The sequence below is a fragment of the Spermophilus citellus genome (genome assembly GCF_964194105.1).
Source record: "Spermophilus citellus genome assembly, chromosome: 1".
Taxonomy (NCBI): Eukaryota; Metazoa; Chordata; class Mammalia; order Rodentia; family Sciuridae; genus Spermophilus; species Spermophilus citellus.
The window spans coordinates 151,741,954-151,765,941 of NC_138182.1; the positions used below are offsets into that span (position 1 = coordinate 151,741,954).

The 23,988-nt window shown below is 43.4% G+C and overlaps 2 protein-coding genes across 4 annotated transcripts in view; one reads left to right on the plus strand and one right to left on the minus strand.

Annotated features, from left to right (window-relative positions):
- Positions 1-640, minus strand: part of CANX (calnexin) — a 32,154-nt gene extending 31,514 nt beyond the window's left edge. For all 3 annotated transcript variants that reach the window (XM_081282293.1, XM_081282294.1, XM_081282295.1), the window contains exon 1: positions 467-640. The gene's annotated coding sequence lies outside the window, so the exon portion shown is untranslated. The remainder of the gene's footprint in view (positions 1-466) is intronic.
- On the plus strand, positions 168-18,075 carry CBY3 (chibby family member 3; the record flags this gene model as incomplete). The annotated part of the gene is made up of 4 exons (XM_081299429.1): positions 168-624; positions 1,087-1,182; positions 1,676-1,728; positions 17,344-18,075. The coding sequence occupies 4 exons, from the start codon at positions 168-170 to the stop codon at positions 18,073-18,075; spliced, it is 1,338 nt and encodes a 445-aa protein (XP_081155555.1).
- Between the last annotated feature and the right edge of the window lie 5,913 nt (positions 18,076-23,988).

Here is a 23,988-nt window from a genome sequence, read left to right on the forward strand (position 1 = left end):
CTTATTTCAAATTCTGAACCTGCAATAGTAATTCTACATATTTTCTCTTATTCTAATTCATCTTTCCCTGCTACTTAGGGGAACCCACTAGGCCCGATCCTCCCGGGGACCACCGAATTACGCGGCCCACCTCGAAACTGCCCAGGCAGCCAGTAATAGGCTTAAGAATGCCCTGGAAGCCAAGCCATAAGAATAAGTTCGCCTTCTCAAAGGTCAAGGGAGGCCCAGGGCACCTGCCACGCCTCCCGACCCCGGTGGCGCGGCCTGGGCCTGGTTCCCCAACTCAAGGGGCCGGGTTCAGGCCTCACCCCTCCTGGCCGGCGAGTTCGCCGGAGCCTGGGCCCTCGAAAAGCCAGCCCAATCCCTGGCCGCTGGCCACGCCCGACCCCTTTGGTCGCGATGTAGCGTTCCCAGGCCCCCCGAGGTCCTCACAGGCCGGAGGACGCGTGCAGGCCTCCAGTCTCACCTCGAGCCTCCCGGGGACCACCGGCAGTGCCTGCGCCTTCTCCCACCCGCACACCTGGCCCCGCGCTGCAGTGAAGACAGCGGCGGAGGCGGCCCGACCGTCACGTGCTGCAGAACCAAAAGGCCTCGGCTGCCGCTGCCGCGCGACCGAGCCCCACGGCACGAAACCCAGCCCTGGGCCCGCCCCTCGATTCTGAGTAGCTATGACTAGCACTAAGTCCCGCCCCACCTCGCAAGCTCTTAGATTCGGTTGGTTGCTGTGATCATCGCTCTACTTACCTTTCCATACGCCCCCTAGGGCTATTCTTCGTGGAGTGTGAGGATTGGCCGAGAGTGAGGCAGGAAGTGGTTGTTGGTTGGACAGGAGGCAAGAAGGAGGGCAGTAATCGGGGTCGCGCGCGTCCTGAGGCGCGGAGGGGTCGGCTGGCGTTCCCGCGCTTTGTTGCCCTGGTGCCTTAGTGGGCGCGCCTCCCGCCTTTACAATCCAACGAAAAGTTATACCCCCTGGGTTCCTGACCCTGGGACGGGTATCCAGTGCCCTTCCCTGAAGGGGTGCATGGCAGCTGATTGAACGGGTGGGAAGTGGGGTCGGCCGTCCTGAAGGGTAATTTGCTTGTGCAGAGAGTGCAGGCCCCGACGGGTCGCGGGCGGATCCCGGCGCCGGCTGCCTTACCCGGCGAGAGTACGCTGCGCGGCGCTACGTGGGCCGGCGCCACCGTAATTGCAGAGTCATCGCTCTGTGCCCCGGAGCCTGTAGCCTACTAGTTACCTAATATAAAACAGTCCAGAATAATATAATCAGAGGTTATTTCAGTTTTCCATTTGTGATGTCTCCTAAAGTGAGATTAAAGGGCTGGAATATGGCTCAGGAGTAGAGCACTTGCCTCGCACGGGTGAGGCCCTGGGTTGGATCCTCAAAAACACGTAAAAAAATAAATAAAAATAAAGTTATGTGTCCATCTACAACTAAATATATTTTGTAAAAAATAAAATGATTGAATATAAGAGTCTAGCGATAATAAAACGGCAGGATTGAGAAAAGGATGGTGCAATAGGAAGACTTAAAATACGCCAGTTTTTGAAAACCCGCTCTTAGCACATTTTCCGTTTTCAATATGCTGAGATCCTCAAAAAAATGGAAGTAACTCTGAGTTTTGGTTTATTCGTTTTGTTTTTTGGGGTTGTTTTGTTTTTGTTTTTGTTTTTGTAGGATCTGGTCTCTGTCCTCCATTTGTTTGGAGACCCAAAGACGTGAATACTAAGGTGGGAAAAAAAAATAGTTATTTGGTATAAAACCTATATATAGCCAGCTTTATTCCCTCCTACGTGGAAAGAGGGGAAAAAAAGTTAGGGTTTAATGTTTGCCTCAGGTTAGTAAATTCCAATACTCAACCCCTAAGTTTGTGTAAGAGCATTTTGCTTTCCTTATTTAACTAGAGAAGTGGGTATTCAAAATAGAATAAAATTCTGAAGACTGGTGTAAAGGCCCCATATGTAGTAATCATAGCTGCCCTGGAGGCTGAGGCGGGAGGATGGCTTGCACCCTGGAGTTCTCGGCCAATCTGGGCAACAAAAAGAGACTCTGTCTTCAAATAAATGAAAAAGGCTGAGGATGTAGCTCAGTGGTAGTGTGTCCCTAGATTCAATCCTGGTACCACTAATAATCATAGTAAATAATAATAACAAAAGGGGCTGGGGAATTAGCTAGCTGGTAGGGCCCTTGCAGAACATGCAAAAGGCTCTGGATTCAATCCCCAGCATTGGGGGGGGGGGGCGGGGACGGGGGCGGGGGGGGGGAGTTAAGGGAATGTATGTGAGCTAAGCAAGGGTATAACTGTTAAAAGATGATGGTACTGGGGCTGGGGATGTGGCTCAAGCGGTAGCGTGCTCGCCTGGCATGCGTGCGGCCCAGGTTCGATCCTCAGCACCACATACAAAGATGTTGTATCCACCGAGAACTAAAAAATAAATATTAAAAATTCTCTCTCTCACTCTCTCCTCTCTCACTCTCTCTTTAAAAAATAAAAATAAATAAATAAAAAAAAGATGATGGTACTGAAGAGAATTTAGTAGGGTTCTGAAAGAACAACTGTTTCCAAGAGGGATATGCAGGATTTCCATAGGTGGAGAGTTGGAGGAAGGCTTCTTTTTTTTATTATTATTTTTTAGTTGTGGTTGGACACAATACCTTTTTTATTTATTTTTATGTGGTGCTAAGGATGAACCCAGGGCCTCACATGTACTAGGCCTACGCTCTACCACTGAGCTTCAACCCCAGCCCCTGGAGGAAGGCTTCTTTAAATAATATGAATGCAGGAAAATAGGCCTGCTGTGTTTGGGGACACCATGTATAGACTTTTGGCTGGAGAAGTGTGTCATGAACATGAGTGATGGGAGATGGGCTCCAGAGATGGTTTGGGATTAGGCCCTAAAAGCCTAGCCAGAAGCCAGGCCCAGTGGTGCACCCTGTAATCCCAGCAGCTCAGGAGACTGAGACAGGAGGATGCAAGTTCAAAGCCAGCCTCAGCAAAAGCGAGACAATAAGCAACTCAGTGAGACCCTATCTCTAAATAAAATACAAAATAGGTTTGGGGATGTGGCTCAGTGGTCAAGTGCCCCTGAGTTCAATCCCTGGTACCCCGCTCTTCCAAAAAAAAAAAAAAAAAAAAAGACTAGCCAGAGAATTTGTAGGGAAATATGTTGGATTTTAGACTTGGATCATTATTTAGATGTTTGTGTTAATACCATTCCAGGAAGGTCTGAAAACAGCTTTGAGAACAGTTAGGAAGCTGCGTCTTGAAGTTGATAAAAAGGGCAGAACTGGAGAATGTCAGGGCATACAAAACAAACCAATAAATGTTGATACCAGAAGATGGTCCGTTGGACTCAGGAGGCTATGGAAAAATGCTAACATTAAGGGTTTGAGACTGGATGAGGAGGTGAAAATGTAGAGCCCCAACAAAAAGGAAATCCAAGCATGGCTGATCCTGGGCTGTCCCCTAAACACAGGACTGGATGTGGGGATTTTTCAGCTCACATATAATGTTTTTCAAAGGAGGAAGTTAAGGAAAAAACCCTGAAGAATGGGGTCTTTTCTTGATAATCCAAAGGTACTTTGAGGTATTAGAGTATCTTACTAAAAGAAATAACCATTATTGTTCTTAGATGTAGAAGGAATGGGAAATTGAATTGAATGTGTTCTTTTGTTTTTTTTTGTTTTGTTTTGTTTTGTTTTTAGCAGCACTGGTCATTGAACACAAGAGAGCTTTTATTTTAAGACAGGGTTGTTGAGACTGGCCTCAAATTTATGATCCTCCTGCCTCAGCCTCCTGGGTCACAAACATATTCTGACTCTATACTATAACTTGGAAGATGGTTTTTGAAATAAATTATTTATATCCATTTTAAAATTCTCATGTCCTTGATCCAGAAATTCCATCTTTTCAATTATCAATAATTGAAAAAATATATCCACTACATTTACTATGCTTATATGTAAAAATGCTGGGCATAGTAGTGCATATCTGTAATCCTGATGACTTGAGAGGCTGAGACAGGAGGATCAAAAGCTAGAGGCCAGCCTGAACAACTTAGCCTTGTCTCAAAATAAAAAATAAGACAGGAGGACTGGGGTTGTGGCTCAGCAGTAGAGCGATCGCCTCAAACCTGTGAGACCCTGGGTTCAATCCTCAGCACCACATGAAAATAAACAAAATAAATAAATAATATTTTAAAAAGAAAGAATGAAAGACAGGAGATGTAGCTCAAAAGTAGAGCATCCCAGGTTCAACCCCCAGTACAAAAAAAAAATTATAGTACCAATATCCTGGACATAACTTACCATGATAGATAACTGACTAGATAAAATATAGGCCATCTTTATAATAGTTTTGCACTGTTGGAAAGCATCAGGTGTGCACCTGTGTGTTCTGATATACAGTGAACAGTGAGATTTATTATAACGTAAAAAAGCTCTGCATATTAGTATGCTTCCTTTCACATGGAAAACATACATGTATTTTTTTTTATTTAAAGAATTTTTTAATATTTATTTTTTACTTTTCGGCGGACACAACATCTTTGTTTGTATGTGGTGCTGAGGATCGAACCCGGGCCGCACGCATGCCAGGCGAGCACGCTACCGCTTGAGCCACATCCCCAGCCCAACATATATGTATTGTCATAAACTTGGACTAATAAGCTCACTGGAAAGATGCACAAGAAACTAACAATGGCCGATGCTAGAAAGGGAGACTGAGACTCTAGAAATAGAAAGGTTATTTTAATATATAACATGCATATATTTTTCCAGTAAAAAATCAGTTTCAGCCTTTATGCTTACTGTTTTTGTTTTAAAGACAGAATTTTGAAAATAACTACACAAAATTCTTGATCCATGTGTGAGACAATGAAAGAAAGCTTAGAGGTCAAATGATTGGTTATGAGAGCCTTAACCTAATCATGTGTTAAACCCCTGATAGAGAATAGCTGAATGGTGACTTTAGGTTGGTAGGATATGGCTGAAGGAGGTGGGCCACTGGGGGCTTGTCTTTGGTAACATATATTTGGTAAGCTGAGCTTAGTCTCTCTCTTTGCTTCCTGATGCCACATTCCCCGCTGCTTTCCTCTGCCACACACTTCTACCATGATGTTCTGTATCACTGTGTGCCCCCAAGGAATGGAGCTGGCCATCTATGAGCCATAGACATGAGCCCCCAAATAAACTTTTCCTCTTTAAAATTGTTCTTGTCAGGCATTTTGGTCACAGCAAGTAGAAAAACTGACTAAAACAGAAAAGAAAGAATTAAGTATATTGGGACAGCAAAGTAGCCAAGGAAAGGAAAAGGAGTTCCACCTGGCTTTATGCCACCTTGAGCTGAGAATTGCAATAGAGGGTGCCCTTCCTTTCAAGGCCACCTGATATCTGCTCCCTCCTTCTCCCTTCCCTCGTTAGTCACACTCACTCACTATTCTACACGGCTTAAGATGCCTGCCAGCTCTCCTGTACACACTGCCCCTCCTCAGGTCCCAAACCAACTGGAGTTTTCTATATACTGAGAACTAATATGTCCCCAAACTCTTTCAGTTGTGGAATCTCCTCTCAAAATGTTCAGATGCATTAGGTAAGCTATCTATTTTGTCCTCTGGTTGAGGATTATCACAGAGTACTTATCTTCTTTTTATAGTTTGCACTTTAACCCCTCATTCTGGATTTGGATCTCCTGATGTTATGATTTGGATATGTGATGTCCTCCCAAAAGCTCATGTGTGAGAAATGCAATAACGTTTCAGAAATGAAATGATTAGATTATGAGAGCTGTAACCTAATGAGTTGATTAATATACGTGAATGGTTAACTGGGTGGTAAATGTAGGCAGGTAGGGTGTGGCCAGAGGAAGTAGGTCACTGGGGGCATAACTTTGGTATTTATATTTTTTTTCAGCTTTATTTTTTTATTTTTTTAGAGAGTGAGAGAGGGGGGAGAGAGAGAGAGAGAGACAATTTTTAATATTTATTTTTTAGTTCTCGGTGGACACAACATCTTTGTTGGTATGTGGTGCTGAGGATCGAACCCGGGCCGCACGCATGCCAGGCGAGCGTGCTACCGCTTGAGCCACATCCCCAGCCCTGGTATTTATATTTTATCCCTGGTGAGCAGAGCCCTCTCTTCTTCCTGGTTGTCATGAACTGAATAGCCTTCCTCCACCACGTCCTTCCTCCATGACATTCTCCCTCACCTTGGCTCAGAGCAATGGAGTCAGCCAACCATGGACAGAACCTCTGAAACCCTGAGCCAAAATAAACCTTTCCCCTTCTAAGTTGTTCTTGTCTAGTTTTTTGGTCACAGGGATGAAAAGATGACTGATACACCTGGTTACTCAACCTCTCCACCCACATTTTTTTAAATATTTATTTTTTAAGTTTTCAGCGGACACAACATCTTTGTTTGTATGTGGTGTTGAGGATTGAACCCAGGCCGCACACGTGCAGGGCGAGCGCGCTACCACTTGAGCCACATCCCCAGCCCTCCACCCACATTTTAAGATAGCAATTTTGAGCTGGGCACAGTGGGACATGCCTGTGATCCCAGCTACTCAGGAGACTGAGGCAGAAGGATAACAAGCTGGAGACCAGCCTCAGCAACTTAGTGAGAACCTGACTCAAAATAAAGGACTGGGGTCAGTTGCATTGGCACACATCTGTAATCCCAGTGGCTCACAAGTTCAAAGCTAGCTTCAACAACTTAGTTTGGCCTGATATCAAAAAAAAAAAAAAAAAAAAAAAAAAAAAAAAGACTGGGGGTATAACTCAGTGGTACTAGCACTAGGAGAACAAAAAAATTTTTGTTGTACAGTTCCATGATTTTGAAAAATATACAGCTATACCATGTAGCCATTATCATTATGCAGATATACAATATTTATATTGCCTCAAAAGATTTTCTCTGAAGTTCTTTATTTCCAAGATACCAAATTTATATATGGTGTTTTCTCATGACCAATGTTGATATCCTTTTTACTGACACTACTTTTGTAAACTCAACTTAATTCTGACACTAACTACCCAGAATTGGCATCAGACTCCATAGGCTGAAAGGTTCAGTCAGCTACAAACATGGTGCTGATGCTGGGCTAACTACAAATCCGGGGGTTCTTATAAGTTTCTCTCAGGTTCCATAATTTGCTAAATAGAATGAGTCATAGAATTCAGCAACTCAGAACTTTAAGTTTACTGGTTCATTTTATATATATATTTGGGGAAGGAATGGGTACTGGGGTGCTTTACTGAGCTACATCCCATCTCTTTTCTGAGATAGGGTCTTGCTGAGTTGCCAAGGGTCTCACCAAGTTGCTGACGCTGGCCTCAAACTTGCAATCTCTGTCTCACCCTCCCAAATCACTGGGATGACAGGCATATGCCAGCATGCCCAGTCTTTACTGGATCCTTATAAAGAATATAACCTAGGAACCGACTAATGGAAGAGATGTACAAGGGCAAGGGTGGTTCCCGCAGTCTGGCTGGGCACAAATAACTGAGCCGCCAGAAAGCACTTGTATGTTCAAACAGGAAACTTTATTGCCTGAACTCCACCAGCACTCCATGCACCCTTCCCGGGAACTCACCCAGCCTCCACCCGCGCACTCACTGGGAACCCCTGGAGAACTCAACGGGGGAACTCCAAAGTAGCCGACAGCAAAGATCTACATACAACATAACCATCATCATCTCAATGGCTCCCTGGCCTCTCAACCACTCCCTTCTGGCAAAATGCCATGTGTCATCCCAACTCGGCTGTGCCCCTCAACAGGTGGTGTGCCACTTTCCTGGTACCTCACCTGCTGACCAACCCAGAAGCACTCCAAATTCCATCAGTTTGGAGGTTTTAATGGAGGTTTCATTTTGTATGTATGGTTGATTAAATCATTAGCCATAGATAACTGAACTTACCTCCCCTTCCTCCAGGGTGAGGATTGAAATTTCCAACCCTCTATTTATATGTTTAGTTCCTTTGATCATCAGCCCCTATCTTGAATCTGTCTGGGGGCTACCAATACCCACCTCACTGGCATAAATATGGTTGAAAGGGGCTCATTATGCATAACAAAATATACTCTTTATCACTCAGAAGACTGTTAAGAGTTTTTAGGAACTCTATTCTAGAAATCAGGAACCAAAAATAGCTTTTATTATATTTACACCCATTCCAATCAATCCCTACACAATAGGCTTAGGCAAAAACTGATCTGCTTTCTGCTACTTGAGATAAGCCTTTTCTTTCTAAGGCTTCATAGAAATGGAATTTCACAGATATAATAGTCATCTCTTGCTCAAGTTTTGGGTTTGCCAGAGGTTTCAGTTACCCTTGGCCAACTTTGCTCCAAAAATAGTACATGGAAAATTCCAGAAATAAAAATTCATGAGATTTAAATAACTTATATTACAATATGTTGTCAAAATTATTTTATTTTATTATTAATGTTGGTAATCTCTCATTGTGCCTAATTTATAAATTAAATTTTATTGTATATGTTTATAGGAAAAAACAAAGTGATGGTGATAAACCCGATCTGATTTATTTATTTATTTTAAAATATTTTCAGTTGTAGACAGAGACAATATCTTTATTTTGTTTATTTAGTTTTTTATCTGGTGCTAAGGATCGAACCCAGTGCCTCATGCATTCTAGGCAAGCACTCTACCACTGAGCCACAACCCCAGCCCCCCTCATCTGATCATTTTGTGTGACCATATAATGACTATGATTCTAGGTTATCTTATCCACCTGAAAAATGACAATACATGTAGTGTAATAACTTGAAAATAATCAATGTTAAGTTACAGACTTGCTTAAAGAACATGTAACTAAAATAGGTAAATTTTGTTACTACCAGTTGCCACTAAATATATTGTAAAATTAAAATAAATAAATAAAAAATAAAAAGGGCCGGGATGTAGCTCGGTGGTTAAGCACCCCTCAGTTAAATCCCCTGTACCAAAACAAACAAAATCAAAGTCTCAGAAGTCAAATCGAGATAACTATGAGGAAAAACAAGATTTTCTTCCTTTGTAATTGAGTATTGCTCTTGGTTGTTAGGAGAAGGGACCCTGACACTAGCCAGTGTGGCACAAATGCCTGTGGTGTGGAAAACTGGAAAAATAACTTTTAGTTCCTCTTCTTCTTTCCTCACTGCTGTGAGGATGAATTTTATGTCATTAGACTCAGACCTCTTGGGACCTGGCAGTCCCTTATTCATGGGTTCTGAATCTATTATTTTCAGTAATGACATGGATGTGGAATCTCTCAAAGGAGCTAGGGAACAGCTATTTTTTGTTTGTTTTAAATTGTGAATCTAAATTCTGCAGTTTTCATTAAATTTCCTCAAAATCCAGATCTGTTTATGAATAAGGTTAACATGTGAAATGGGAATCACCCATCATCTCTATTAACTTTTCCTGTCCAAATCATCAAATGACTTCCTTGAGTTTTTTTGGCCGTCTATGGAAATAAGGGAAACTAAAAGTTCTTATATATTATTCCTGGTGATTGCCTATGACTTGCCTGAAATATCATGATTGTTAGTACATATTAATTTTAATAACAGATAATTTGGAGAGAGAATCTATCACTCACTGGTTTGCTTTTAAATATCCCTGGGCTTTGATTCCTTCTCCATCAGACAACTTTCTGAGGGCTCCTAAGCATTCTGATGATTAGAGAGTTTTGAGCAATAACCATGGAAACTGACTTTTTTGTTATTGTTGTTGAGGGAGGCAGTCCTGGGGATTACTTCACACATGCTAGGCAAGTGTTCTACCACTGCTACATCCCCATATCTTTTTTTTTTAAAGAAATTTTCTTTTTTTTTTAAAGAGAGAATTTTAATATTTATTTTTCAGTTCTCGGCGGATACAACATCTTTGTTTGTATGTGGTGCTGAGGATTGAACCCGGGCCTCACGCATGCCAGGCAAGCGCGCTACCACTTGAGCCACATCCCCCCCATCCCCATATCTTTTGATTTTTTTTAATTTTGAGACTGAATTCCCTAAACTGGCTTTGAACTTGCAATCTTCCTGCTTTAGCATCTGGAGTAACTGAGATCATAGATGAGTACCATTGCACCCAGCTTGACATTCTAATTCTAAAATTTATTTGGAAATACAAATGACCTAGAAGGTCAAATACTGTTGGAAGATTTCACTACCAGATATAAGACTTACTGTAATTGATAAATTTGATAATTGAGAAATGAGCCAGGCACAGTGGTGCATACCTGTAATCCCAGTAGCTCAGGAGGCCGAGGAAGGAGGATTGTGAGTTCAAAGCTAGTCTCAGCAACAGGGAGGCGATAAGAGACTCAGTGACAGCCTGTCTCCAAAGAAAATACAAAATAGGGCTGGGGGTGTGGCTCAGTGGTCGAGTGCCCCTGAGTTCAATTCCCAGTTTCAAAATAATAATAACAACAACAACAACAACAACAACAACAACAACAATAATTAAAAAATGACACTGGGGGCAAGTTGGGCACGGGGGCACGTGCCTGTAATCCCAGCAATTTGGGAGGCTGAGACAGGAGAATCACAATTTCAAAGCTTCAGCAAAAAGCAAGGTGCTAAGCAACTCAATGAGGCCCTGTATCTAAATAAAATACAAAAATACAGCTGCAAATGTGGCTCAGTGGTTAAGTGACCCTGAGTTCAACCCCCAGTACCAGAAAAAAAAAAAAAAGAATTAGAGAACATAGCCTGGCACAGTGGCACACACCTGTAGTTCTAGCTACTCAGGAAGTTGAGGCAGGAGGATTGCTTGAGCCAGGAATTCAAGACCAGTCTGGGCAACATAGCAAGACCCTGTCTTGGGGAAGTAATAAAAAAGCACATATACACAGCCACATGATGAACAATGAAGGAGATCCACATATACACAGCCACATGATGAACAATGAAGACCCATAGCAGCTAGTTGAGAAAAGGCTCACCTTTTCTATAAATGGTGCTAAGTCAATATAAAAAAATCTCCATTAAAAAAAATCTCAGACCAGAGATTTAACTCAAAATGGAGCACAGTCCTAAATGTAAAGCTAGAAGAAGAAAAAAAGAGAAGATCTTAGTAACTTTAGGTTTGGCAAAGAATTCTTAAATATGACCCAAAAAGCATGAACTATAAAAGAAAAAATTGATAAAATTACCCAAAATTTTGTTCTAAAAAGCAAGCCACAGACTGGGATAATATATCTGACCCAGAACTTTTTTTTAGGGGGGGGGAGAGAGAGAGAGAGAGAGAGAGAGAGAGAGAGAGAGAGAGAGAGAGAGAGAGAGAATTCTTTAATATTCTAGTTCTCGGCGGACACAACATCTTTGTTTGTATGTGGTGCTGAGGATCGAACCTGGGCCGCACGCATGCCAGGCAAGCGCGCTACCGCTTGAGCCACATCCCCAGCCCCTGACCCAGAACTTTTTATCTAGTATTAAAAAACTATGATTCAATAAGTCAACCAATTGATTTTAAAAATGGGCATAAGACTTAAACAACCACTTCCTCAAAATGAATGATAAGAGTTGGGGGATATAGCTCAGGAGCGCTTGCTTAGCATGTGAGAGTTGCTGGTTCCATCCCAAGGACACCCCCCAACCTCTCCACACACACACAAAACATGCATAATACTGAGAGAAATGCAAATTAAAAACACAACTTAGACACTTTTCTACAATAGTTAAAATTAAGAAAGTTTACCATGCCACATGTTATCCAGGATGTAGAAGAACAGAAACTTTCTTTCACTCTTGTTGGGGATGAAATACAACCATTTTGAAAAGTTTGGCAGCTTCAGCCAGATGCGGTGACACACACCTGTAATGCCAGTTACTCTGGAGGCTTAAGTGGGAATATCATCTGAGCCCAAGAGTTTGAGACCAGCCTGGGCAACATGAAGAGGACCCCATTTCAAAAAGAAAGAAATGAGCTGGGGATGTAGCTCAATAGTAGAGTACTTACTTCACATGTGTGAAGCCCTGGGTTCAATCCCCAGCACCACAAAACAACAACAACAACAACAGCAAATTCTGGCAGCCTCACAAAAAGGTAAACATATACCTACTATATGACCCAGCCATTCCACTTCTAGGTATTAATTCAAGAGACATGAAAGATTATGTCCACACAAAGACATACAGACATGTATATATGCTTTATTTATAATTGCCCCCAAACTGGAAATAATTCAAACTTCCAGAAACAGGTGAATGGAAAAGCAAATTGCATGGTATATCAATACAATGGAATGCTAGTCACTAATTAAAAAAGAATGGATTGTTAATTGAACAACATGGATAAACCTTAATTATGCTGCAAGAAGTCAATGCACACACACACACACACATTAAAAAAAAGAATACATATGGAATACTTGCCATTTATATAAAATTCTAGAAAATGCAAACTATAATGATGGAGGCACAGAAAACTTTTGAAGGTAAGGGAACCTTCTTTATAATTGATTTTGGAGATGTCACATACAAATTATCAAAACATATCAAATTGTGTATGATAAATATGCATAGTTTATTATGTCAATTATACCTCAGTTAAACTGTTAAAGAGGTGGGCACAGTAGCACATGCCTGTTATCCCAGCTCCTCAGGAGGCTGAGACAGGAGGATCACTTGAGCTCAGGAGTTTGAGGCCAGCTTGGGCAACTCAGCCAGAACCTTTTTCAAAATAAAAATAAAAGAACTGATAATGAAAAATGCTGGGTCTCTGTTCTCACGACTAAAAGGCTCAGGGGTCACTCTAGTTAAACTGGGCTAACTGGGCTGCACAAAATAACCACACTAGAGACACAAATACCTTTTTCTTTGGGGTCGCTGTGACGGCTCCTCTGACCTTAAGGGTCTGCAGAAAGAGAGAGCTAGAGAGAGCACGTGCTGACCCCTTTTATTGAGGAGAAGCTATTCAAATGAGGCAAGGGGTCAGGTTTCAGGGGGCTGAGTCTATCTTCATGATGTCTACTGTCACCAGGTTGACTGACATCTGGGTAGGCCACACCCAAGGACACAGTAAGAGGAGGGGACACACACAAGGCACTTCCATGGAAGATTCTATCCTAAACAGGGCAAGGGGTTATATTACAAAGGAACAGGTGAGCATAGCTTCACCCGTGGGGCTGTAGCAAGACACACCCATTTCTGTGACTGAGCGCCTCATCACCCAGCTGGGGAGTGTAACTCAGTCACCCATAAGGTTGGCCTCCCACAGAAAAAGGTTCCCAGGAAGTGGTGCTACCTTCTCACTCTGCCTCTCTTGGGAACTCCCCTGGAGTTGGGCCTGATCCCTCCTAGGGCCATGCAGAAGGGCAGATTAACTGGGAGGCCCAGGAAGAGGTCCTTGAAATTGATAAAGCCAAGTAGAGGTGATGGCAGTCAACTGGTGGGCTTGGCAAGTAGGGCTGTCGTCATTTCCTTCCACAGTCTCAAAACATGGCAACTGTCCTTCAGATATGCCCAGCTCCTTACTTCCTCAAGCCCCCAGTCATCAAAAGGTGGGGATTCCCTCATCATTCAAATCATTCATGAATGTTAAGTGCCTTCTCTAAGTATCATGTCCAAATTAGTTCCTACCCCTCACCCTGTCCTACAGTCAATTTCGACATTTCCGTTTTACTTTCTTCATCTTAAATATCACAATCAGAAATTCTTGTCCATTTAGTAATTTCCTTTCCTTTTCGTTGTCTATTATTTTCCTCCTTCTTTTATGCTGTTGGTGCTTCAACCAGATCTCTATTACTGGTAGTATGCCCATCCCATAGGTACTTCAAGTTTCAGGTGATAACTCATGATTGTCCTTGCTAATAACTGACTGAAATGTGGGAAGGAAAGTGGGGTGAATATGCTAGACCAGCTCCCTTTCCTTCAGGAAGCTTAACTCTAATGTAATTTGTCCTCTGAGTTCCCAATGAGAAATGAGACTGAAGCTAATCTCCACTTAAGACCACCTTTTTTTTTTTTTTTGTACTGGGGATCAGATCCCAGGTGCACTCTATCACTGAACTAAGTCCCCAGTTTCTCTGTCTCTGTCCCTTTGTCTCCCTCTCTTTTTCTTGAGATAGGTTTTCACTAAATTGCTGAAGCTGGCCTTGAATTTGCAATTCTCCTGCCTCAGCCTCCCAAGTCAATGGGATGACACGCCTATGTTATTGTGCCTGGCTGAAGATCACACTCTTTTTTTATATACCTTTATTTTATTTGTTTATTTTTATGTGGTGCTGAGGATTGAACCCAGTGCCTCACACATGCCAGATGAGCACTCTACCACTGAGCCATAACCCTAGCCCAAGATCATACTCTTAACTTTTTTCTTTGCCCTGCCCTGCCTTCCTCACTCCCTTCTCCTGAGAGCATTTCCCCCATAAATCACTTGGAGAAGAACTCTCATCGTAGATTGCTTATAGAGAATGACACCCATGTCAGCTGTCTTTACTCCCTGTATTAATCTGTTTTCTGTTGCTATAACAAAATACCTGAAATTTGGTTCTTTTACACACACACACACATACACACATACACACATATAATGTATATATAAAGCATATATATAAAGCATATGTGTGTATATGTGTGTGTGTGTGTGTTATTTATGAGGTGCAGAGAATCCAACCCAATGCCTCACATGTATTAGGCAAGCACTCTACCACTGAGCCACAGCCCTAGCCCAAGACTGAGTGCTTTATAAAGGAAATTTATTTAGCTAACAGTTTTATTTTTTTTGTAAGAGAGAGTGAGGAAGGAGAGAGAGAGAGAGAGAGAGAGAGAGAGAGAGAGAGAGAGAGAGAGGAGAATTTTTAATATTTATTTTTTAGTTCTCGGTGGACACAACATCTTTGTTGGTATGTGGTGCTGAGGATCGAACCCAGGCCGCACGCATGCCAGGCGAACGCGCTACCACTTGAGCCACATCCCCAGCCCTAGCTAACAGTTTTAGAAGTCTAAGAGTATGATGTCATCATCTGCTGACTCCAATGAAATCTTTCTGGAGCATCATATCATGGTGATATGATAGCATAAGTGAGAGGGAGAGATCACATGGCAAAACAGGAAGCCAGGGCACAGGGAAGGACCAATCTTACTCTTTTTATAACAACCGTTTCTCACAGGAACTCACTAATTCCCCAAACCAGCATTAACCCCTTGGAAGGACAGTATCCCCAATGACCTAATTATCTTCCAATAGGCCCCTTCTCTCTTTTTTTTTTTTTTTAGAGTAAGAATGAGGCCATTTTTAATTTTTTATTATTTTTTTAAAGAGAGTGAGAGAGGGGGGAGAGAGAGAGAGAGAGAGAGAGAGAGAGAGAGAGAGAGAGAGAGAGAGAGAGGAGAATTTTTAATATTTATTTTTTAGTTCTCGGTGGACACATCTTTGTTGGTATGTGGTGCTGAGGATCGAACCCGGGCCGCACGCATGCCAGGCGAGCGTGCTACCGCTTAAGCCACATCCCCAGCCCTAGCTAACAGTTTTAGAAGTCTAAGAGTATGATGTCATCATCTGCTGACTCCAATGAAATCTTTCTGGAGCATCATATCATGGTGATATGATAGCATAAGTGAGAGGGAGAGATCACATGGCAAAACAGGAAGCCAGGGCACAGGGAAGGGCCAATCTTACTCTTTTTATAACAACCCTTTCTCACAGGAACTCACTAATTCCCCAAACCAGCATTAACCCCTTGGAAGGACAGTATCCCCAGTGAAGTAATTATCTTCCAATAGGCCCCTTCTCTTAAAGGTTCCACCAGAGATTCAGGGTAGAGTACACATTTATCATGCGCAAGGCCCTGGGTTCAATCCCCAGTACCACTCCTTCTCCAAAAATCGTTTCTACTGCCTCTTATATTGCCACACAGGAGACCAAGCTTCCAACACATGAATCCTTGGGGGATAAGCCACATCTAAACCACAGCAGTCGATTAGAACAAATTCCTCTCAGTCTATGCATATGACCCCCTCCCACCCACCCTGCTGGTTAAATAGCAGAATATATTTACTTCCCTAGAAGAGTGCCTAGAACACAGTAAGTGCTCAATAAATTAACCAAATGAATGTAGGGGCAAGCCAAGGATCTTTTATAACTCAGCTGTCAGCAATGCTCCAGCCTGGAGGCATTGTGAGTCATAGCTGGTAAAGAGGAGCTAAGTGGTTCAGAGATGAGACCAGGCCTGGGACAGAAGCTTGGCACCTCCAGCACATCTTCCAGGTGAGACACAACATGTAGCAAAGATTACTGGGAAAGGGCCCTCTGGAGAGTTGTAACAAGGGTGGATCTGGAAGTGGGCTCTCCTAGATGGTCTCCTTGAACCAGATTCAGGGGAGGTATCGTCCACCTCTTAGCTCTATGTGATAAATAAGTGTGTAGAATTAATGAAGGCAAGACAGAAGGAAATCTGCCCCAGTTAGTCCTCTTTTCTCCCTCCATGAGAAGAGGAATTTTAAAACACAAAACACATATCCCTTTCTTACATAATAGAATCAGCACTTACTGGGGAAAAAGAACCAGGTAGAATGGGACTTATCTGTTTTGTTATCTGAACTTTAGATTCCTTGAGGGAGTAGTCCGCTTAGTACAAAAGTCACTTCTAGTGTGCACCAGCCATTACCTTGAAACCAGAGCATAGATCTAGGCAAAGGCGTTTGTCCCAGGATGTCACTGAGCATACTGTATTGTGATCTATGTGGATATCTCTTTCTGGCTGGACCAGGAGTTTATTAAAAGCAGGCACAGTCTGTGCTAGTATCCCCTGCCCAGACCAAGGGTTGGCACATAGCAGGTGCCAGTTCAAGGTTGAATGACAAGGGCAGTAATGGTGTTGGTTTTGTCAGACATCCCATCAGATACTTTGCAGAATCCAAATCCTGGCTTTGTAATCCTTTAGCAGTTCCCTCTTACCTAGAGTAAGCAAATTGCTAAGCCTGCCTGTAGACACCTCAAGTGCCCTGGTTCAGCTTCTTCTGCTGGTGCCAGAATCAATCCTACCCCAACCTCTTCCACACTTTGCAGCATGAAAGTCTTGCCCCTCTCTTCACTTTTTCTAGAAGCTCTCCATCTATTCATACCCATTCCTCCTGGAAAAGTTCTGTTCCTCCATTAAGTACCTACTGGTCTCGCTATCATTCCTTCCTCTTCCACCCATGACCTCTTCCAGATGCAACTCAGAGAACAGGGCCCTAGACCTTCCTGTACATGTCTATACCCAGGGCCTGACACCCAAGAGTGGTCTTTGGGGGAAGTGGTTTCTGTGAGCCTGTGCGTAGTGCGATTGTACAAGGATGAACTCTTCAGTGACCTGCAACTGGTTAGCCCAAAAAGCAAGCCATAAGCTAATCCAAGTTCATCAGCTTCGCGGTTTGCAAGCCTGTACCAACCAGGCGGTTCACCCAGGTATTTGTACCCAACAGTGCCCCTGGCTCGCCTTCATCATTCAGGACACCAGGGCTCCGGAGGCAAGTGGGCAGCACCGGTTGCCACCACCCTGCGGCCACCTGTGCGCTCAGGCGAGAGGCCTGCCCACCCCTCACTCTGGCTGCCTTCGAGTGCCTGGCTAGGAGCCATACCAGCAGCTTTTGGGAGCTGCTGCGGCAATTCTGGGCCGATCATTTCTCGCGGCGCTTCTCACCACGGCGGCCGCCGCTGCGCCACATCTCCTCCATGTCCACCTTCTATCTGTTGGACCACCGGACGCGCCAGGCTGAGCTGGGCCTCAGCTACGGTGAGCCGCGCACAAGCCTTAACAACCAGGCGTTCGTGTTCCGCAGCGGCCGGTGGAGAGCGGAGGGCCAGCAGCCGCGGTCACGGCCGCCGAAGTCCTCGCCAACCATCTCAGGCTGGAAACCACAGGTACAGCGAGTCAAAACCCAGATGCTGTTGGAGGAGAACAACTACCTGAAGCTGCAGCAAGAACTACTCATGGACATGCTGACTGAGACCACGGCGCGCATGCACCTGCTGGAAAAGCTCAACCCCGAGAACAGTCAGGCGCGCGCCTGGCAGAGGAAGATGCGCAAGCGTGAAGCCGCCGGCGGCGTGCTCATGATCGAACCGCGCGCTTCGGAGTCGCGATGATGCAATAAAGCTCCGAGCCGCGCACGCGCGCCTGGCCCCTCGCCTTTAACCCGGGCTGGATCTGTGGAACCGCTGGGCTAGGGGTGGTCTCAGGGGCTGACACTCAGTGCTAGGTGTGGACTGATGACGTTGACCTAAGCAATCCTCCTCGGGAGCTTGAGATAGGACAGCAAGGAAGAATCTGTGTGTGCGACCCTCCAGATCCTGGAGTGGGAGCCTGGTTTGCTGCAAGCAGTTCGGGGTGGGGTGGGGCAAATGGCAGGTAATGGCATTCTAGGTCACCAAAGAACGGGGGGGGGGGCGGCGAAGTCCGAAAGGCAAAGGAATCGCGGCGCTCTGGGAATGCAGGGTGCAGTGTGATGATGCCCAGGGTGAAGAGGTGGGTAGGGTTGAGGATTAGAGACTTTTCACTTTGACCCTAGAGATACAGGAGAGATACAGGCTGGGAATCTAGGTAAGTACCTTATCCCTGAGAGAAGCTTTGGCCCTTCCTGTTCCCACCTGCCTGTTTGGCCTTTTGGAGAATCGTACCTCCAAAATAGGCCTTTTTCCTCTTTCCTAGAATAAGGAGGCTTTTTCAACCCGCACTTTTTTTTTTTAGAATTTTTAAATATTTATTATTTTTTAGTTCTCGGCGGACACAACATCTTTGTTGGTATGTGGTGCTGAGGATCGAACCCGGGCCACACGCATGCCAGGCGAGCGCGCTACCGCTTGAGCCGCATCCCCAGCCCTTCAACCCGTACTTTGAAAAACAAAATGCATTTGTTGCCAACATTTCAGAATTTGAAATTTCAGATTTCTGGCCCAGCACAGTGTTGCATACCTCTAATTCCAACTACTAGGTAGGCCAAGGCAGGAGGATTACAAGTTTGAGGCCAGCCTCAACAATTTAGCAAGACCCTAGCAACTTGGTGAGACACTGTCTCAAAATAAAAAGCAAAAAATGGCTGGGAATGTAGCTCAGTGATAAAGTGCCCTTGGGTTCAATCCCCAGTACCAAAATTAAATAAATAAAAGTAAATTTTAAAAAAAGTAAAACCGAGCTCGGTAGCATAGGACTGTAATTCCAGTTCCTGGGGAGGTTGAAGCAGGAGGATGGCAAGTCAGAGTTCAGCCTCTGCAACTTAGCATGACCCTATCTCAAGACAAAAACTAAAAGTGCTGGGGATGTAGCTCAATGGCAATATGTCTCTGTGTTCAATCTCTAGTGCCTAAAATAGAAAGAAATAAAAGATAAATATAGGAAAGCAAATGAGGAGGGAATCAGAACTATGTACTAGAAAAAAATCAAGTACAAAAAGATATCAGTAATGGAGAAAATATACTAGGTGAAGGAAGGCAGACGCAAAGGACCATATATGGTATGATTCCATTTATATAAATATCCTGAATAGGTATATCCATGAAGACAGAAAGCCATTTCGTGGTTACCAAGGGGTGGGAAAAGGGAGTTACTAATTAATGGGATTTCCTTTTGGGGTGATGAATAATGCTTTGGAACTACAATGGTAATGATTGCACAACATGTGACTATACTAAAAGCCAGTAAATTGTATACTTTAAAATGGTGAATTTTATTACAATTAAAAAAAAAAATCAGTGGCACAGGTCTGTAATCCCAGAGGCTAAGGCAGGAGTATTACAAGTTCGAGGCCAGTATTCAGCAACTTAGTGAGACCCTGTCTCAAAATAAAAAATAAAAAAGGTCTGGAAATGTGGCTCAATATGGTTAAGCATCCCTGGGTTCAATCCCAGGTACCAATGTTGCAGGAATCAGACTGGTCAAGAAGCGGCAAACGGCACTTGGTGAGTGGGAGAAGTCAGATTTTATTTTTATACTGGCAGGCCCAGAGATCAGACTCCAAATTCTGAGCCCCCATTCCCAGTTTCTCACAACCTTTATAGGCAATCTGGTGCCATAAAATTTCTAGTTTACATGATAGAAGGCCCTGCAGGGGGTTTCTAGTGGGAAGCCTGTTTATAGAAGCAGAAAGTGATAAGGGCAAAAACTGGCTCTTTTCACAGGCCTCTGATAAATCTCTAGCCTTTTGTGCCCAAAGCCTGAACAGGGGCGTTTACACTTCAAATCGAGTAGTTAGATTCCTAGAGGTAGTTATTTACAATCCAAAAGGTAGAGGCCTATGGTTAATTAGGTTTCCTGAAGAAGGGCTGACAGAAAGGGGAAGAGAACTCACCCTTTTCCTGGGCACTAGTTTTTCATGATAGTGGTTTTATAATTTCATTTTACAACCAGGCCTGATTTACCATCCATTACACCAAAAAAAAAAAAAAAAAAAAAAAAAAAAAAAAAAAAAAAAAGAAAGGAAAAAAAAAGAAAGGAAAGGAAAAAAACAGAAAAAGAGGAAGGTGCTAGCATAAAAACATATGGCACGGTTAAATAGCAAAAATATAACTAGGTTATGATTGCTGTATGTATATAGGTGACTCTATGACCAGTGTGATTCTGCAATCTGTACAATTAGAAAAATGAGAAATTATACCCCAGTGATTCAAGTGTATGAATTGCCAAGATCATTGTAATATCATGAATAGCTAATAAAAATAAATAAATTTAAAAATATGACTAGGCATAAATATCTACAGATATTTGTTAGCTTTGGCTAACAGTCCTAGGATAGAGAAAATTATCCTGCCACACCGGCAGGGAGCCCCCCACAGCCCTGCAGCAGTGCCCAGTTCAAGGAGGGGCAATCAAGAGGATGATGGCAAGATATTTTGAGATATCTTTGTTCTTTCTGTTCTGGAATTTCACTCCCTGGCCCTACCCGCTGTCTGTAGCAGCCAAGTTCATTGCTCCAGGGGAGGGAAGTGCCAGAGAAGAAAGGAGAAACAAAGGACTTGGCTTACATCTCCTACAGCCCAGAACCCTCTGGGCACAGAGCTTTGCAAAAGTTATATTTGGGTGTGAGGTAGGAGGTCAAAAAGCCTGTGGGTTTGTCCACAGTGAGAGGAAAGATGAAAGAAAACAAGTGTAGACACCCGGTTGAGTCTGCCATCTTGTGTGTGTGTGTGTGTGTGTGTGTGTGTGTGTGTGTGTGTGTGTGTAGGGGGGTATCCTTTCTTAATTCCACTTTCTCTTCCAGCTACTGCCTCATTTCTTTGCTCCCTTTTATAACTAAACTCCAAAAAATTGCTTGGATTCACTGTCCCCAATTTCTCCTTCCCCGTTTGCTCTTAAGCCCCCTCAACTTCGGATTTCTCACTTCCTACTTTCTCCCCAACCTACTTTTGTCAGGGATGCTGTAAACTTCCTTGCGATTATTAAGTCCTTTGGCCAGTTTTCTGGCCTCATCTTACCGCATCAGCAGCATTTCATACTGTGATGGCAAAACCAGACATGGTTGTGAAATGAAATGATAAAAACATTATGGTAAGAGGGGGCTGGGGTCGTGGCTCCATGGTAGAGCCCTTGCCCAGCAAGAGTGAGCCCTGGGTTCTATCCTCAGCACCATCTAAAAATAAATAAAAGTAAAGAAAAACGTTATAAGAAAACAAGGCCTGGGGGAAGGGTCAGTTCCCCTCTCTTTGCCTTTCTCCAGGAAGCCTAATTAACCACAGGTCCTTATCTTTTGGATTGTAAATAACTGCCCCAGCAGTCTGAATACTCCCTCTTGAAATGTAACAGCAGGTCCTTCCTTACCTTTTGGATTGTAAATAACTGCCCCAGCAGTCTGAATACTCCCTCTTGAAATGTAACAGACGTCTGTGAAAAGAGCCATTACTTATCTGTTTCTGTAAGCATGCCTTATGTTAGAGACCCTGCACAAAGAAAAAAAGCTCCAATGATAGAACAAGTCTGAGGTGATGCCAAAGAACCTATAAATGTTGTGAAAAACTGTGGATCAGAGCTCAGAATTTGGAGTTTTGTTTTCCTCTGAGCTGCCTGGTGTAAAATAAAGTTTGGAGTTCCCCTCCTCTCTGAGTGCTGTTTGCTGCTTCTTGATCAGTTTGTTTCCCCCAACAATACAGTTAACCACCCCTCCTCATCCTCAAAACACTTGGATTCTAGATCTTCCTGTTCTCCTTCCTACGATACCTCCAGTCCCAATGCTCTTCTCATGCCACTTCAGCCTGAAAGTTGCACCTACTCAGCGTCTTGCTGATTTCACTCTCATTTTTTTTTTCAGGAATGTGCTTGAATACCAACTCTTCAATGAAGTGTTCCCCAATGACTTGATGAAAGTATGCCTTCTTCCCAACCCCTAACCAATTTATCTCCCTTTCCTCCTAAATGCTTTGTAGCATCTATTACCTTTTCTGTTTTGAAGTACTGGGGATTGAACCTGGTGACACTCTACCACTGAGCCACATTCTCCCTTTTTAAAAATATTAATATATATATTTAATATGGTGCTGGGAATTAGATCCCAGGGCCTTATGCATGCGAGGCAAGCACTCTACCAACTGAGCTATATCCTCAGCTCTTCCTAGCCCTTTTTATATTTTATTTAGAGACAGAGTCTCGCTGAGTTGCTTAGGGCCTCATTAAGTTGCTGAGGCTGTCTTTGAACTCAGGATTTTCCTGCCTCAGCCTCCTAAGTTGCTGGGTTGAAGGCATGTGCCACTGTGCCTGCCCCTCCCCACACCCAGCCCTTTTTATTTTTTATGTTAAGATAGTGTCTTGCTAAAATTACAGAGACTGGCCTCAAATTTACAATCCTCCTGCCTCAATTTCCTGAGTCCCTAAGATTACAAGCGCATGCCAACATGTCCAGTCACCTATCATCATTTGACAGGCTACATATTTTATGTATTTTTCAGTCTCTTCCAACTGAAATAAGCTCCAGAGGGCTTTTCATTCTATTTTCTTCCTGCATTTCAGTGTAAAGAAGTGCTTAATACTTGTTAGGTCCTCCCCCAAATATTTCTAAAAAGAACAAAAGGTCCATGAGAAACAGGTCCCTGAATCCCAGGAGAGCAGATAGTATATGACTTTTGCCATTGCCCCAGATTTCTGAGCCCCTAGGAGTGAGGAAAGCTATTACAGGTTCTTTGGGAATGTCTGACTATGTCTGATCAGCCCTCTTCTGACATTAACAGCAGCTATGGTGGATGGTCTACATATTGTCAGTGCCTCATTTCAAAGTGCCTGCCTTGGGTTTCTCTGCCTCTCGGCTTCAGATCTTTCTTAGTTTCAGGAGATTATTTAACTCATGGACATAGCCTCTTAGGAGAATTACTGTAACTGCACAAGGTTCGATTCACTGCCACCCAATAGAGTCAATGAATTGAGAAGTAGAATATGGAGAGAGAAAGAACTTTGCTAGCAATGAGCTAGCATTACTGGAAGATGGTTCGTTCTCGCCCTCAATGAGCATCTTATGCCTTGCTCTAAGGGAGTATCTTTCATATGATTTTTCAAGGGAAAGAATATGGGTCTCAGACAGGTGGGTGCCTCCTTTGTCCAGTGTTTTGAAAAGTAGTCTTAAGTGTGGGGGGTGTTGCAGTCTAGTGGATCTAAAAACATAATGATCAAAGTTTCTGTGCTGATTAAAGTGACTTTGCTGGCTTTTGTTTTGTCAGCATTTCTGGCAAGTATCCTTCCAGATGTGGCCTTCTCCTGTAACTTGGGACTAGTGCTGGGAAGGGAGGCTTGTGCACGCCTAGCTAACTTTATTGTGAAATTAATTCTAAAAAGATCAGGCAGAAGCAAAGAGAAAATTCTGATGACTGGGTCTGGATGGTGGGGGGAGGCTTATATGTTCTTTTTAGTGCTTTATGGGGTGACCTTCAACCAGTAGGGGACAGAAGCCAAAAAAATACTTTATTGAATTTTCATCCTAACCTGTGTCACTCTTTTCATTTTCACCAGTTTCCTGGAATCTACTAACAAGCTGCACCCAAATTCTAGGCTCAAACTTTGCTTTTGGGGGAACTCAAACTAAGGCA